This window comes from Vicia villosa, unplaced genomic scaffold, assembly GCF_029867415.1.
Source record: "Vicia villosa cultivar HV-30 ecotype Madison, WI unplaced genomic scaffold, Vvil1.0 ctg.000579F_1_1, whole genome shotgun sequence".
Lineage (NCBI taxonomy): Eukaryota > Viridiplantae > Streptophyta > Magnoliopsida > Fabales > Fabaceae > Vicia > Vicia villosa.
The window spans coordinates 718,295-734,030 of NW_026705264.1; the positions used below are offsets into that span (position 1 = coordinate 718,295).

Consider the following 15,736-nt stretch of genomic DNA (forward strand, 5'->3'; position numbering starts at 1 on the left):
GGACAAGGAGTCTGTTCAATTAAGAGAGCAGGCTTCTGTCCTTTTGTTTCAGTTAGAGGTGCTCGACGCGTACTAGGCCGCACCTGTGTTTTTAGCTGTAGTATTGTTTAAGTTTTTCAGCGTTCCAAGGTCGAGCGAGTTCTTCTCCTTGCAAATTCTCTAGGTAGTATGCCCCGTTTTCTGTCCTTGCTCGGATACGATAGGGGCCTTCCCAATTTGCGACCAATTTTCCTTCTCGGGAATCTTTGTGGTTTCTTTTGAGCACTAGGCTGTCTACTTTGAATTCCCGTTTGATGACCTTTACGTCATGTCTTAGGGTGATTTTTTGCTTGAGCGAGGCTTCGCGTAGGGCGGCTCTGGTCCGGATTTCCTCGACCAAGTCGAGCTCTTCTCTAATTGCCTCGATGTTGCCCTTTGTTTCGAGGGGATCTTCGGTGCGTCTTGAGGGCACATGTATTTTGACGGGGATCACAGCCTCTGTCCCGTATGTCAGTCGGAAGGGGGTCTCCCCGGTGGTGGAGTGCGGGGTGGTGCGATAGGCCCAGAGGACGTTGTGTAGCTCTTTGACCCATCCCCTTTTTATTTCATCCAGTCTTCTTTTGAGGCCCCTCAATATTACTCGGTTAGCGGCCTCCGCTTTCCCGTTTGTTTGGGGATGCTCGACTGATGCGAAATGTTGTTTGGTTCCTAATTTCGTGATGAATTCTTGAAAACGCCCGTCGGTGAACTGGGTGCCATTGTCGGTGATGATGGCCAAGGGTACGCCGAATTGGGCGAGGATGTTTCTTTTGTAGAAGCGAAGTACATTTAAGGAGGTGATTTTGGCTAATGGTTTGGCCTCGATCCACTTAGTGAAATAGTCGACCGCGACTATTAGATACTTGTTCTGATTGCTCCCGGTTACGAACGGGCCGAGGAGATCAATGCCCCACCACGCGAATGGCCATGGAGATGACAAAGACTTGAGTTCGTTAGGGGGTGCAAGGTGCATGTCCCCAAAATGCTGGCACTTGTCGCATTTCTTTACGTATTCCTTGGCGTCGTCTTGCATTGTGGGCCAATAGTATCCGGCTCGGAGGGCTTTCCGGGCGAGATATCTCCCTCCTAAGTGTTGCGAGTTGATTCCCTCGTGTATCTCTCGGAGTATGTGGGGAACTGTGCCCTCCTCTATGCATTTGAGGAGGGGTATGGAAAATCCTCGTCGGTAGAGGCGATTTTCGACCAAGACGTATGAGCAGCCTCTCCTTCGGATTACGGAGGCCTCTTTGGGATCGGCAGACAGGAGGTCGCTAGTTAGGTAATTATATACGGGGGGTCATCCAGTAGGACGCATCCCCTATCGCGTTTACGAGTGTTAGTGCGAATGGAGATTCAGTACTGGGTTTTGGCAATATTTTATGGATTATAGATTTGTTGCCCCCTTTCTTCCTCGTACTAGCTAGTTTTGATAGGACGTCTGCCCGAGAGTTGTGTTCCCTTGGGATGTGTTTTACTTTGGCGCTCCTGAATCGGGTTAGTCTTTCTCGTACGAGGGCCAGATATTCGGCGAGGGCTTCGCTTTTGAGCTGATATTCGCCTGAGATATGGGATGCGACCAGTTGAGAATCGGTGAACACCTCAATTTCCTCGGCTTCTAAATCGTTTGCGAGGCGCAGTCCGGCAAGCAGGGCCTCATACTCGGCCTGGTTGTTGGATGTTGGGAATGAGAGCGAGAGGGATACTTCTATGAGGGTTCCTTCCTCGTTTTCTAGGATGATCCCTGCTCCGCTGCCAGTTGAGCTGGATGCCCCGTCCACGTATAAGGTCTATCTCCGGGCGTTGTTGTTTGTTGTTTCGGGGAAAGCTATTTCGGCCACGAAATCTGCCAAGACTTGTGCCTTAAGGGCTTTTCTTCCTTCGTATTTGATGTCGAACTCGGCAAGCTCTAATGACCAACGGAGCATCCTTCCGGCCATATCGGGGCGTGCAAGCGATTGCTTCACGGGTTGCTCGGTTCGCACGACGATGGTATGGGTTAGGAAATAGTGCCTGAGTCCCTGGGCCGCGGTTATTAACGTGAGTCCGACCTTTTTCGATTTGCTGATATCTGACCTCGGGGCTTTGGAGTGCTTTGCATGTGAAGTAAATGGGTTTCTGGCCTTCTGGGGTTTCTCGTATTAAGGCCGCGCTGACGGCCTCGGTGGATACGGCGAGATAGAGATATAGGACTTCTCCAGCCTCAGGCCGGGATAAGACCGGTGGGCTGGAGAGGGCTTGCTTGAGATGGGAGAGGGCGCGTTCACACTCTTCCGTCCATTCGAAAGCAGTTTCCTTACGCAAGAGTTTAAACAAGGGAAGGGCATGCTGGGCGGATTTGGCCACAAACCTGGATAGCAACGTGAGCATGCCGTTTAAGGTTTGGATGGACTTTTTTGAGCTCGGGGTGGGCAAATCCGAAAAAGCCCTGCATTTATCTGGGTTGGCTTCGATTCCTCTTTCTGTTAGGTAGAAACCGAGGAATTTTCCTGCTCGAACACCGAACGTACATTTCTCGGGGTTGAACCTCATCTTACACTTTCGGGCTTGCTCGAAAACCCTTTTGAGATGGGCGGCATGATCGGTTTCTTTTTGGGATTTGACGATCATATCGTCCATATAGACTTCGAGCATGTCACCTATTTCTGCTCGGAACACTTTGTTCATCATGCGTTGGTATGTCGCGCCGGCGTTTTTCAGACCGAAGGGCATTACGTTGTAATAGTAGTTGCCTGATTCGGTCATGAAGGCCGTGTATTTCTTGTCAATTTTAGCCATGTGTATTTGATTGTACCCGGAGTAGGCGTCCATGAATGAAGGTAATTTAAAACCGGCGGAATTATCGACTAGTTTATCTATATTAGGAAGAGGATAAGTAACTTTTGGGGAAGCCCTATTGAGATCGGTGTAGTCAGTGCACATGCGTCATATTCCATTTGATTTTTTAACAAGTACAACATTGGAGAGCCAAGTGGTATACTTGGCCTCAGATATAAATTTTGCCTCTAGGAGGTCTTTTACAGCTAGTTCGGCCGGAGCCGTTTTCTCTGGTGATTGTTTTCTGCTTCTCTGGGCGATAGCCTTGCAAGCGGGGTCGATAGTCAGGTGATGGAAAGCCACTTCTGGATGGAGCCCGGGCATCTCGGCGGCGCTCCAAGCGAATAGGTCGGCGTCTTCGTGGAGGCAAACTTTGAGTTGTCTTTTGGCCAGGTCTGGCAGGTCTGCTCCGATCTGGACTCCCCTGGTTGGATCTTCTCCGAGGGCCACGAGTTCGAAGTCTGCGTCTGGAATTGGCCGGAGGATCCCTTCTGATGTACCTGCGTTTGCGCTCTGCTCGGGTTCTCCCAAGAAACAGCTGTCGAGGTCGACCGTGTCGATGCGCGACATTAATCGGTTGGTCTCGGAGATAGCGTTGGTCGCTGTTTTCTCTTGAGCGGGTGTCTTTATCGTACTCAAGCCTTTGGCGGAGGCTTCGAAGCATCTCCTTGCCGCTTCAATGTCGCTGTTGAGTGTTGCGACTTGTCCTTTGGTTGTGTAATATTTGAGTTTGAGATTCACGGTTGAAGGGACCGCAATCAATTCGGCCAGGGTCGGGCGTCTAAGGATGCATTGGTATATCGACGGGCAGTCGATGACCAGGAATGGGACCTTAACGGCCCTCACGGTTTCCGCTGATCCGATGGAAACTATAAGCTCGACGAAGCCACACGATTTAGTGACCGTGCCGTTGAAACTTTGTAGGTCCGATCCTCAGTAGGGGGTGAGGTGGCTGTCGTTAAGTTGCAGTGTTTTGAACAGTTGGGAGTACATGATGTCAACTGAACTTCCTTGATCGACCAATATGCGTTGCACGTCAAAGTTGGCCATCCGAGCCCGGATCGGAAATTAAATTATTATTTAGAATTATTTGGTATTTTGTTGAATTATTGGAGAATTATGGATTAAGGGCCATTGGGCTGGAATGGCGAGATTAGTAGTATGGGGGTGCTAAGAGAGTAAGCCCATTACTAATTATTTTATGTTTTCATAAAATAAAGGAAATAAGGAAAATTGGGAAAAAGGAAAAAGGAACGTGAAAAGCAGAGCAGAGGAGATGAGAGATTGGAAAACTGATACGTGAAAGAGGAACAGAAGAGGAAGAGGGCTAATCAAGATCTTTGGCTAAGGTAAGGGGGGACTCTTCCGGTTAATATCTTTTATCGTATTATAGATAATAGGACTGATTAGATGCTTTGTTTGTGTCAATTGGTTATATGATGGATTGGGGTTTTGGGATGATTTTGAGGGGAATTGTATGATTTGATGAATTGTATGATTATATGATTGTTATGATGATTGAATGATCCTCTTTGTGTGTTATATTTGTGTTATAACATGTATGTGGCTGATATGGTGGTAATTGAGGTTCATGACATAACTTGGTTGGGTTTTGGGGATTTTGGGATGAATCCCGTAATGCTGTCAATCGATGTGAGATCTCTGGTTTTTGCCAGTTCGCGCCGCGAAGGTAGGTGCGCGCCGCGAAGGCGTACTTGTTTTCTCGCATCGCGCCGCGTGCATAGGTTGGCGCCGCGAACGTGTTTGTATGCTTCAGGTCGCGCCGCGAACTTTGGTTGCGCCGCGTGCTGTAGCGATAACTGTTTTCTTGTAAAAAGTTAAAGATGTGTAACTTTCAAACCGTAAGTCAGTTTTAGACGCCGTTTTGGACGTTGTTCCTTAAATTGAATGTTCTACCATATGAAACGAATAAAACAATAACAACTTGATTTTATTTTAAAAAGTATCATTTTCTTCAAATGTGGTTTATTCTGGTTTTGCATAGCTGATGAGGTGCAATGGTTGTTGTGTGCATAATTGAATATGTGCAATGATGTATGTTGTGATAATTTGGTTGCTTCTGTTAATTGTGCAAATGGGTGTTGTTCATGGTAAATATGGTTATCATGTGTTTTGAGGAATGATGAGGTAAATACTCTGTCGTTGATGAGTTGCTTTGTTGTACTTGGTACACGATTGTGAGGGGTGTTATCGTTGTTGCACTGTATAATGAATGATTTACCTGTTATGATGTTGTGGGTGTAATTGGTGTTTGTTATACACATATTGTTGATGTAAAATATGTATTTTATTGTGGTTGAGAAATAGCATAATTGTGTATGGCTATTGATTATTGTGGTGGTTGATGATTATGACATTTGGTTGATTTATGTGGGTGATAAGCATGTTATGGTTGATACATGCATTCATAATCATTATGTGGCTGATCCTTGACGATGGTGGATCAGTGGTAGCTAATTCCCATTGTGTGGAATTAGTGAGTGGGTGTTGCCGTATCCTTGACGATGGTGGATCGGTGAGTTGGGTTATCCCAGATTTTGGTACCACATGCATATAGTTGCATTTGCATTAGGCTACTTGTGTTATTATAACATGAATGGAAGATTGTCCAATGTTATAATATGTGATGATTGTATGATGGTTATGATTTGTTTGGATGAATTATGGTGTTGTCTCTTGGTAATGTATTCTATTTGTTGTTGTGTGTTGATGAGTACTTCCTGACAATCTGAATATAATGAAATTGGATGAATAATGTAACTATGATGTGTTATTGTTTATGATTCGATAACATTTGTTAATTGTGAATGAGACTCACCCTTACTTTGATGATTTCAGATTGGCGAGTAGCGGCTTTTGGCTCGGTGAGGATTAGCTCATGAGTCAGTTTATTTGGTATAGCGTCGGTGTCATGCTCTGATATTGTAACACTGGGGGCGTCGTTTAGAGTTACTTGTTAAACTCTTTTTATTTCGGATGGATTTTTATGTTGATGCTTTAAGTCTGTGACTTGGCTGTTTATTATTCAGATGTTAAAGATAATTCCGCTGTGATAAACATGATGATCTGAATAAATTTGGTTGACGTTCTCTTTTATGGCATGACATGAGTATTATTGTTTAATTATTTGGAAGTTGTAATGCCCTTTTTCATGTTTACTCTGATTATTATTTATTATTTATGCGGGGTATTAGAAGGGTGTTACAATAGTGGTATCAGAGCAGGTCGGTCCGTCCGGCCAATTGTCGAGTCAGTTGAGTTGCACGATGGTTGAATACTGTCGGCATATTATCCCTTGGTACGCGACATGTGAGTGAATCACTGTCGGTACTTGGCTGTTTGTTGCAGGTGTTGGATTGAAATAACTGTGGGAGAAGTTTCGCTTCTCAGTTATGTTTCGGTTGTAAGATGATTGATTCAGTCGGCTGTTGTTGGCAACAGTGCAAGCGTTGTGGAAGTTTGTTGTTTTCCGAGTTGAAGGTGACTTGGAATTAAGACTTCACTGGGAATTGAGTTGGAACATCTTGAAGGAAGGTGATTAGAGGTAATTGACAGTTATTGTAAGAGAAGGAGATTGGAGAGTTGCGATGTGTCAGCTCTGCTGGTGTGCTGCGAAGTTGTCAGTTGAGTAGCCTTACGACTCAGAAGAGGTTCAGCTGCAAGTTTGCGAAGAGGATTGATGTAGTAATGTTTCAGAAATTGCGCTTCGGCGATGAGAAGTGTTGCTCAAGTTATAATGATGTTTGGAAGTAAAGAGATATGATAAGGGGCTGTTTGGAATGTGATAGAGTTGAAGAGAATGAGTTTTGGAGAGAGATTTTCGTAAGCAAAACGCAGGAAAATTGCTGAATAGCTGCGGAACTTCGAAAATTCATAACTGGAGTTCTGGACATCCGAATTGAGTTCCGTTTGAAGCATCGGAAAGCTAACGAGATGAACTTTGTTATAAAAATGGTTGCAGCAGCTGTAACATAATTAATTGTGACAGGATGACGTTGGAAGGAGGCGAAGTTACGGTTACTCTTGTTCTTATAACTAGACTTGTTTATTGGTACTGCACGGGATGTCAGTGTCAGTGTTGAATGGATCGAAGGAATAATTGGAAGATTTGTTGAGGAGAAATTTTAAGAATTGAATTTACCAATTGAGGAGTTTTGGATATATCGTATAGAGTGTCGCTGCATGATGTCAGTGTTGCATTTTCGGGCAATGATTGGAAAATTCATATCTTGGGTTTCGAGTGTCGGATTAATGTACCGTTTGAACCTACGAGGAGGAGGGATTGTGTTCTAATTTATGGAAGAGTTATCAATACGGTAGAGTGACCCTATGAGGAGAGGTTCTGAAGTCGGTTATAGAAGCGTGAAACTTGTTGAATAAGAATGCCTACTACCGCGATTGTTTGAAACGACGTGGAGTAGAACATGTTGTTGATGAATAAGTCGATGAGATGTTCGGTCACAAAGATGATTTGAATACCGATGGATTTTAGTGAAGAGTGCATTAGTAGTAAAGATGGGATAAACTTTAGAACCCTTGGAATCGTATTTGTGATGGCAAAATAACGATAAGTATAAAAGAAGAATTGTAGGGAATTTCTAACATTTGTTGACGTGAGGAAGACTTTGTTGAGGTTCCGAGTGGGATGATATCTGGACGTGAAGGATGTAATAAAATTTGGATTAAAACCACGAGTATGAATGTTGTGCTATTGTGTTGCGTAGGAAGTCTTTAAAATGTCGGTGCTAATGATGAATGAGTTGGATCTAATTGGACAATTTAGAGACTTGAGTTAGTATGTGAAGGCACTCTTAATAGTGTTATATTGAGTGTGCTAGAAGATGACTAGTAGTATTCTTAACAAGATTAGAGAAGGTCAGAAAGATGATGTTGACTTGATCGATAGGTTGACTTTGAATTACCAAAGTAAAGGCGGTGAATTCAGAATCGACGAAAACGATGTAATGAGGTTGAGTGATTGGATTTGTGTAACTGATGTTTTGAGCCTCAGAAGGATATTCTATAAGGACACCGTAGTGAATTATTGGACTATGAAGATGTTAATGAGTTTGGGTGCAAACTCGGAAAATGGACACTATTATGTAGTAACGACGGTTTATGCTTAAATATGATTTTCAACTAATATTGACAAATTTAGGACTTGATCACCCTAAATCTCTTGTTGGTAGTAGACGGAAATCATATAGATGGGATGAACTTGTTTTGTTACCTTAATGGTTTAAGATGTGATGAATGCTAAGCCGTGAGAATAATCACTCACTATGTTGTGTGAACTTATGAAGAAGTGAATATGAAAGAGTGCAACATGGTGGATGATGACTTAAGACGGGTAATCAGAGTCGCGCAGCGAAAGTGTGATGTGAAGTAGTGTTATGAGTACTACTCGTGGGAAGTAAGGAATTAATATGTCGGAAGCCTACATAGAGAATATGTATTGATCTATATGTTGGATTTAGAATCCAGTGGATGTAAGGATGTCGTGACGAAGAATTATAACTCTTTTGAATAATTTCCGAGATGATGAATATGTCATTACGGTTGTACGTAGTTAACGAGTATGTATTCGGCGAAATTAAAGCGAAGAGTTGATGCTATATGATGTTGTAATAATTTTGCGCTGTTATTGAAGCTGATGAGTATGACTATAACTACTTGTGTGTATACTTGTTCTGATGGTTAAGGTGTTTTAATAGAGGTAGTAACTCAGGAAGTTGTTTTTGAGTGCGAGTAAGTATTACTGAGTGGTAAATTGGTACCATGAATGATGAAGAATGATTCTTGAACGAATAAGTAAAGAGGGTCGGAATCGGGTAAAACTCAGAAATCTATTTGGTATAGATGATTGTGATGAGTAGACAGAGTAGTGCGGAAAAAGCGGAATGTAACGTGTTGGATAATTACTGGTGTGATTTAAGAGGAGTCAGATAATTGAAATCCGATGATATAGGAATATGAGTATTGAGTTTCTTGAAGGAAGCGGTTGGTGAAAAGTGTAAGTATTATTTTATCGCTCAGATGGAAGTGTATGTCTAAGGTTGGTATGTTTGGTAGATGGTATGCATTACTGCAGTGTTGATCAGTGTAATCATACTATAAATTGTGTAATTGTATTACTCGTTTGTTGAGCGTATTGTATAGGTTGTACCTCAATGTTCCGTTGTTGTTAACCTTTTGGAGATATAGCGAGTGATATATTTTTGGATAGCCAAATGCGACGTAAGAACTGGGATTTGAATGTATGAAACATGTTTCCTGTTGGTTATGTCAGATGGATTTTTGGGGATTGACTGATGGTAATGTTAATTGAGAGCTGGAGACTAAGGTGAAGGACTCTTATACGAGATGGTTACTTGAGGTATGTTTTCGAGGACGAAAACTCTTTTAGTGGGGGAGAGTTGTAACACCCCATATTTTCTAATTTTAATTTAATCGGAAATTAAATTATTATTTAGAATTATTTGGTATTTTGTTGAATTATTGGAGAATTATGGATTAAGGGCCATTGGGCTGGAATGGCGAGATTAGTAGTATGGGGGTGCTAAGAGAGTAAGCCCATTACTAATTATTTTATGTTTTCATAAAATAAAGGAAATAAGGAAAATTGGGAAAAAGGAAAAAGGAACGTGAAAAGCAGAGCAGAGGAGATGAGAGATTGGAAAACTGATACGTGAAAGAGGAACAGAAGAGGAAGAGGGCTAATCAAGATCTTTGGCTAAGGTAAGGGGGGACTCTTCCGGTTAATATCTTTTATCCTATTATAGATAATAGGACTGATTAGATGCTTTGTTTGTGTCAATTGGTTATATGATGGATTGGGGTTTTGGGATGATTTTGAGGGGAATTGTATGATTATATGATTGTTATGATGATTGAATGATCCTCTTTGTGTGTTATATTTGTGTTATAACATGTATGTGGCTGATATGGTGGTAATTGAGGTTCATGACATAACTTGGTTGGGTTTTGGGGATTTTGGGATGAATCCCGTAATGCTGTCAATCGATGTGAGATCTCTGGTTTTTGCCAGTTCGCGCCGCGAAGGTAGGTGCGCGCCGCGAAGGCGTACTTGTTTTCTCGCATCGCGCCGCGTGCATAGGTTGGCGCCGCGAACGTGTTTGTATGCTTAAGGTCGCGCCGCGAACTTTGGTTGCGCCGCGTGCTGTAGCGATAACTGTTTTCTTGTAAAAAGTTAAAGATGTGTAACTTTCAAACCGTAAGTCAGTTTTAGACGCCGTTTTGGACGTTGTTCCTTAAATTGAATGTTCTACCATATGAAACGAATAAAACAATAAAAACTTGATTTTATTTTAAAAAGTATCATTTTCTTCAAATGTGGTTTATTCTGGTTTTGCATAGCTGATGAGGTGCAATGGTTGTTGTGTGCATAATTGAATATGTGCAATGATGTATGTTGTGATAATTTGGTTGCTTCTGTTAATTGTGCAAATGGGTGTTGTTCATGGTAAATATGGTTATCATGTGTTTTGAGGAATGATGAGGTAAATACTCTGTCGTTGATGAGTTGCTTTGTTGTACTTGGTACACGATTGTGAGGGGTGTTATCGTTGTTGCACTGTATAATGAATGATTTACCTGTTATGATGTTGTGGGTGTAATTGGTGTTTGTTATACACATATTGTTGATGTAAAATATGTATTTTATTGTGGTTGAGAAATAGCATAATTGTGTATGGCTATTGATTATTGTGGTGGTTGATGATTATGACATTTGGTTGATTTATGTGGGTGATAAGCATGTTATGGTTGATACATGCATTCATAATCATTATGTGGCTGATCCTTGACGATGGTGGATCAGTGGTAGCTAATTCCCATTGTGTGGAATTAGTGAGTGGGTGTTGCCGTATCCTTGACGATGGTGGATCGGTGAGTTGGGTTATCCCAGATTTTGGTACCACATGCATATAGTTGCATTTGCATTAGGCTACTTGTGTTATTATAACATGAATGGAAGATTGTCCAATGTTATAATATGTGATGATTGTATGATGGTTATGATTTGTTTGGATGAATTATGGTGTTGTCTCTTGGTAATGTATTCTATTTGTTGTTGTGTGTTGATGAGTACTTCCTGACAATCTGAATATAATGAAATTGGATGAATAATGTGACTATGATGTGTTATTGTTTATGATTCGATAACATTTGTTAATTGTGAATGAGACTCACCCTTACTTTGATGATTTCAGATTGGCGAGTAGCGGCTTTTGGCTCGGTGAGGATTAGCTCATGAGTCAGTTTATTTGGTATAGCGTCGGTGTCATGCTCTGATATTGTAACACTGGGGGCGTCGTTTAGAGTTACTTGTTAAACTCTTTTTATTTCGGATGGATTTTTATGTTGATGCTTTAAGTCTGTGACTTGGCTGTTTATTATTCAGATGTTAAAGATAATTCCGCTGTGATAAACATGATGATCTGAATAAATTTGGTTGACGTTCTCTTTTATGGCATGACATGAGTATTATTGTTTAATTATTTGGAAGTTGTAATGCCCTTTTTCATGTTTACTCTGATTATTATTTATTATTTATGCGGGGTATTAGAAGGGTGTTACACCCGTGGCCCTTGTGGAATCGGCAGAACTTTGATTTATCCACGTTCGATCATGCAGACATAGTTTTAGGGAAGCGGACCTTGCCCGTCTGGAATTCAGCATTCGCACACTCGTTTAAGATGCGTTCTCTTGAGGCGTTGAGCGGGGTGTATTCTCGGAACTTCCCCGCTAGGGCTTTGTAATCTTTGGGATCCCGGCCCTTGTCGTCTTTCTTTTTGTCTGTTCCCCGACGGGAATCGTCTTGGCGACCATTCTTGCTGCTTTCTTCCTGTCTGGAATTGCGTACCGCGTGAGCGGCCTCTTTTTCCTCGTATTGTATGTATGCCTGGGCTTTAAGGAAGAACTCTTCTAGAGTGGCCGGTGTTTCGATCCCGACGGCTTTGGCGAAGTCTGAGCGTGGTCGGAGGCCTCGCTCGAGCAAGAATTTCTTCATGTGGGTACTGGTGGATACTTGCACGGTTTCCTTATTGAACCTTTCTATGTAAGCCCGTAGGGACTCGTCTTTTCCTTGGATGATGGCTTCCAAGGAGGCTTCTGACTTGGGGTGTCTTCGGGAGGCCGTGAAGTATCTGGAAAAAAGTTTTCCGAGCACCTTCCATGAAGTGATGGACTTATCGGGTAAACTTTTATACCAAGTCATGGCTCCTTTGCGCAGGGTGGTAGGGAACAAACGACATTTGATGGCACCGGGAACTCCTCTATAGTCGAGAAGGGCTTCGATGTTCTCTATGTGTTCGTCCGTATCGGTGGTCCCGTCGTATGTGCCCAGTGGAGGGGGTTTTTCGAGACCGGTTGGTAGTGGTGCTTCTAAGATTGCATGGGACAGAGGACTATGACGCTCCTGTTCCTCGTCGCTGGCGGACGGTGAGGAAGATCGGCTGTGGCTACGCCTGCGTCGCCTCCGGCTGTCGTCATGCCTTGCCGGAGGTGATTGGGATTTTCTTTTTGGCCGAGGGGATAGTGATCGGCGTCGAGAGTGATGGTCGCTTGACCCTTTCTTGGAGGAGGGACCCGCATTTCCTCTAGGGGAGGGGGAACGAGGGTGTTTCTTGGTTCCTACTTCGTGTTGAGGACGAGGCTTGCGACCTGGGGGAGTTTTTGAACGGCGCTTCTGTTCGAGAGCCCCGATCCTATTGTTTTGTTGTTGTATGAGCGCGTTGGTCTGGGCAAGGGCGGCCAGAACAGCGTTCATGGTCTGGTCTTGGGGATTCTGACCTTTGGAGAGGAACGGGTTACCTGAAATCTCTTCGGGGTTGTCCTTCCCGCTTGTATTTTCGAGATGATGAAACATATCATCTTGGAGATCTTTTGGAGAAGGGGACGCCGTGACACCATCTCGAGGAACGGCGTTTCTGGAAGGGAGAACGACGGAGATGTCGTTTTTCTTGAGTATCGCAACGTCTAATGAAGAAGAGTCTTTGTTATTGCCGGCCATGAGTAATGATTTGATTAAAGCTTTGGTTCTTAGGTTCTTGCAGGAGGCAAGAATGGATCAAGAAGGTGCAAGAAAAAGGAACCGGGGAGCTAGATTTCCCACAGACGGCCAGCAAAAATGAAGGCTTGAAGTTCGGGATGGTTGATGGGAAAAAAGGGGTGTACCTGCAAGGCACTCCGATGCCAAAGTAAGTACAACAAAGTGAGAAATTTTAGGGGTGGAAAAGATTACCTTGCCCTATGTTATGAGAGGGCTATTTATAGGGTACCCTTATGCGAAATTGGCTCCATCTTTTGAGGCGGAGATTTTGGTGACGCGAGGGCTGGCTGTTTGCCGGGCACGAGTCTGCCTTGTGGTCGGTTGTCCAAAGCTTTTGCCCGGGGTGGTCTGGAGGAGGTAGCCACGCGTGGTCCAAAGCGCCTTGGGTCGAAGGTTGGGTTGGCCTAATTAGATCGATTGGGTCGGCCCGGAACACACTTTTTTTTAAATTCTAACCATTTCCTATTTTTTATTTCATTTTTTTTATCTATAAGTATTATATTATCAAGTATTAGAATTATTATTATTAGTATTATTGTTTTTAATTATTTACTACTGTCTCTATCTATTAACCATAAGAAAAATACACCAAGATGATGAATCAAATCAAATTTTATTCAAATCTCCATCATTTCAAAATCAAATTGAAAACAAAATCAAATCTCAACCAAAAATCACACAAAATCACAATCCCATTTAAACCAAACAAAATCAAATCTCAACCAAAAACCACACAAAATCACAATTCCATTTAAACCAAACAAAATCAAATCTCAACCAAAAACCAAACACAATCATTCCCTTTTGGCAAACCAGAACTTTGATATATCTGGTGGTTTACTGAGTTGAAATGCATAAAATATTGAGTCTCAATATCATTTGAAAATTCATCATCTATACGACTTTTAACTATTTTAGACGTGGCCACCATTTACTGCTTCATTGCAGCCCAACTGATTTTACTAACAATCAAGTCTAATTCTAACAATTAACATCATATAACAGAATTAACAAATTATGTTCTAAAATCAATCTTATTTCAAATGTAACAATTCTTGGCTTTGTTTTCTCCTACCTGTTATTGAACTTGTGATTTAGTAGTAATAGTAATATTGCTCTACTGCATTTAAAGAAGAAATTTTCAATAACTGGATTTAATATAAGCAATTGTTAGTAATACTACAATTATTTGATAACATTAAGTATATAATCATTTAACTTATACTATTTAGATGCTACCTATGGTAAACACATGGAATTATACTACTCGGAAGAAAATATATATGAAATGGTGTTTATGCTAAAAAAAAATTGTTTTTATACAACAAAAATTCATTCATTTTACATATATATGTGCTATCACATCTTCAGGGTCTCCAATTTAGCTCTTGGTTTAATCTTGAATTCTACAACTCAAATTCTTCAAGCTCGTGTCATATTATGCTTCTAAGTTTCGCAAACTAACTGCCTCTTTGCATAAATGTAAAGTTTTTCTTTGAAGTGAGTCATGAATCTATAGAATATTCTAAAAGCATATCACTTAAAATAATTGAATATAAAGCAGAATTATTCATTATTCCCACCTGCAATCCCATATAGCACTATGGTGAATTTTATGCAAATTCCTTTTTTAGACCGCTTTCTCTTAGGCCAATTATTCACGTGCATCGACTTCCATTGAAATTGTCTTTCAGTATTCGACCCCTATCACAAAACAACAACTCACACTTCGTCAGAAATAGTTTACACCTAATAGCACAGTTAAGATTATTATTAATTGAAATTCAAGTTAAGCAATTTGACTACCAGAGAAACATTGAGAAATTCTCAAATAATAGCATGTCATTTTATTACCAAAGAAACATTGAGTAATTTGTTTACCTATTAATATTATATCAACAAAATCATCATCATTCAGTTCAAATAGGAATTTAGATTTTTTGCTACTGTTATTTGTTAAAATATTATTAGGCCACTATTGATATTTCCTTTATTTAATAATTGTTATTATAAAGATAAGAAAAATCAAAAAAATATCTATGGTTCTCCTACCAGTAAAAGAGGTCCAAATCTTCACAATTCAATTGCATCTTCACTCCAAATCTTCTGAATCCTCCTCATCCAAATCTGCATCACAAAAACATATATTTTTCATCAATCTACCCAAATCGACAATTATATCTTTACATAAGTTACCAGACTTGAACCTCAAGACAAAATAAGGATTAAAATTGAAAAAATCAAATATGAATGTTCCTAAATCTAAAGGACCGTGAAGTTCTTTGCGAGGAGGGAGAAAAGACAGAAAATCTGAAACAGAGAAAAAGAAATAGAGAACCAAATCGAAGGTTGCCGACGAAAACGGCAAAAGCTGCCACCATAATAGCGACTCCCATAACCGTGCTCCACCGCTCCTCGCCACTAAACCGCGCCGCCGTGCCACCTGCAGATCCGACGGAACTCCCTTCGTCCGCCATCCGTGAAGCACCACTCGATCTCGCATAACAACCACCATCGCCCAGACTTCCACCTCACAACTGAAGACAAAATCAAAATTCAAAATCTGTATGAAATTGAAGATGGAGATGACATATTTATATAAAAATATATATACCTGGAAAAGAGAAATCATGAATTTATTGAAGATGCCATGAACCAAGTCTTGGAAAAGAGAAAGAAATTAATGTCTTGAAGAACTGATGCTGGAAATAAAAGAGATGGAGTTAGGGTTGAGATTTGACGCGATAGGAGAAGGGTTAACACAACAAATATTAAAAAGATAAAATATTAATAGATGCTTGAAATTCCCAA

At 41.3% G+C, this 15,736-nt stretch overlaps 1 protein-coding gene across 2 annotated transcripts; it reads right to left on the reverse strand.

The window, feature by feature from the left end:
- Positions 1–9,668: 9,668 nt before the first annotated feature.
- LOC131629545 (uncharacterized) lies at positions 9,669–15,736 on the reverse strand. 2 transcript variants are annotated; one of them, XM_058900326.1, is made up of 5 exons: positions 15,540–15,736; positions 15,264–15,462; positions 14,978–15,052; positions 14,509–14,629; positions 9,669–14,389 (listed from the first exon to the last, which is right to left on the reverse strand). In XM_058900326.1, the coding sequence occupies exon 5, from the start codon at positions 12,884–12,886 to the stop codon at positions 11,501–11,503; it is 1,386 nt and encodes a 461-aa protein (XP_058756309.1). In that variant the 5' UTR covers positions 12,887–14,389; positions 14,509–14,629; positions 14,978–15,052; positions 15,264–15,462; positions 15,540–15,736; the 3' UTR covers positions 9,669–11,500. The 2 variants fall into 2 exon arrangements, with proteins under 2 accessions (XP_058756309.1, XP_058756308.1); XM_058900325.1 differs by having other exon boundaries at positions 9,669–14,629; positions 15,540–15,733.

Bases quoted from the DNA above. Each gene is read 5' to 3' on its own strand.
- LOC131629545 (XM_058900326.1), bottom strand. From the start codon at position 12,886: ATGGCCGGCAATAACAAAGACTCTTCTTCATTAGACGTTGCGATACTC.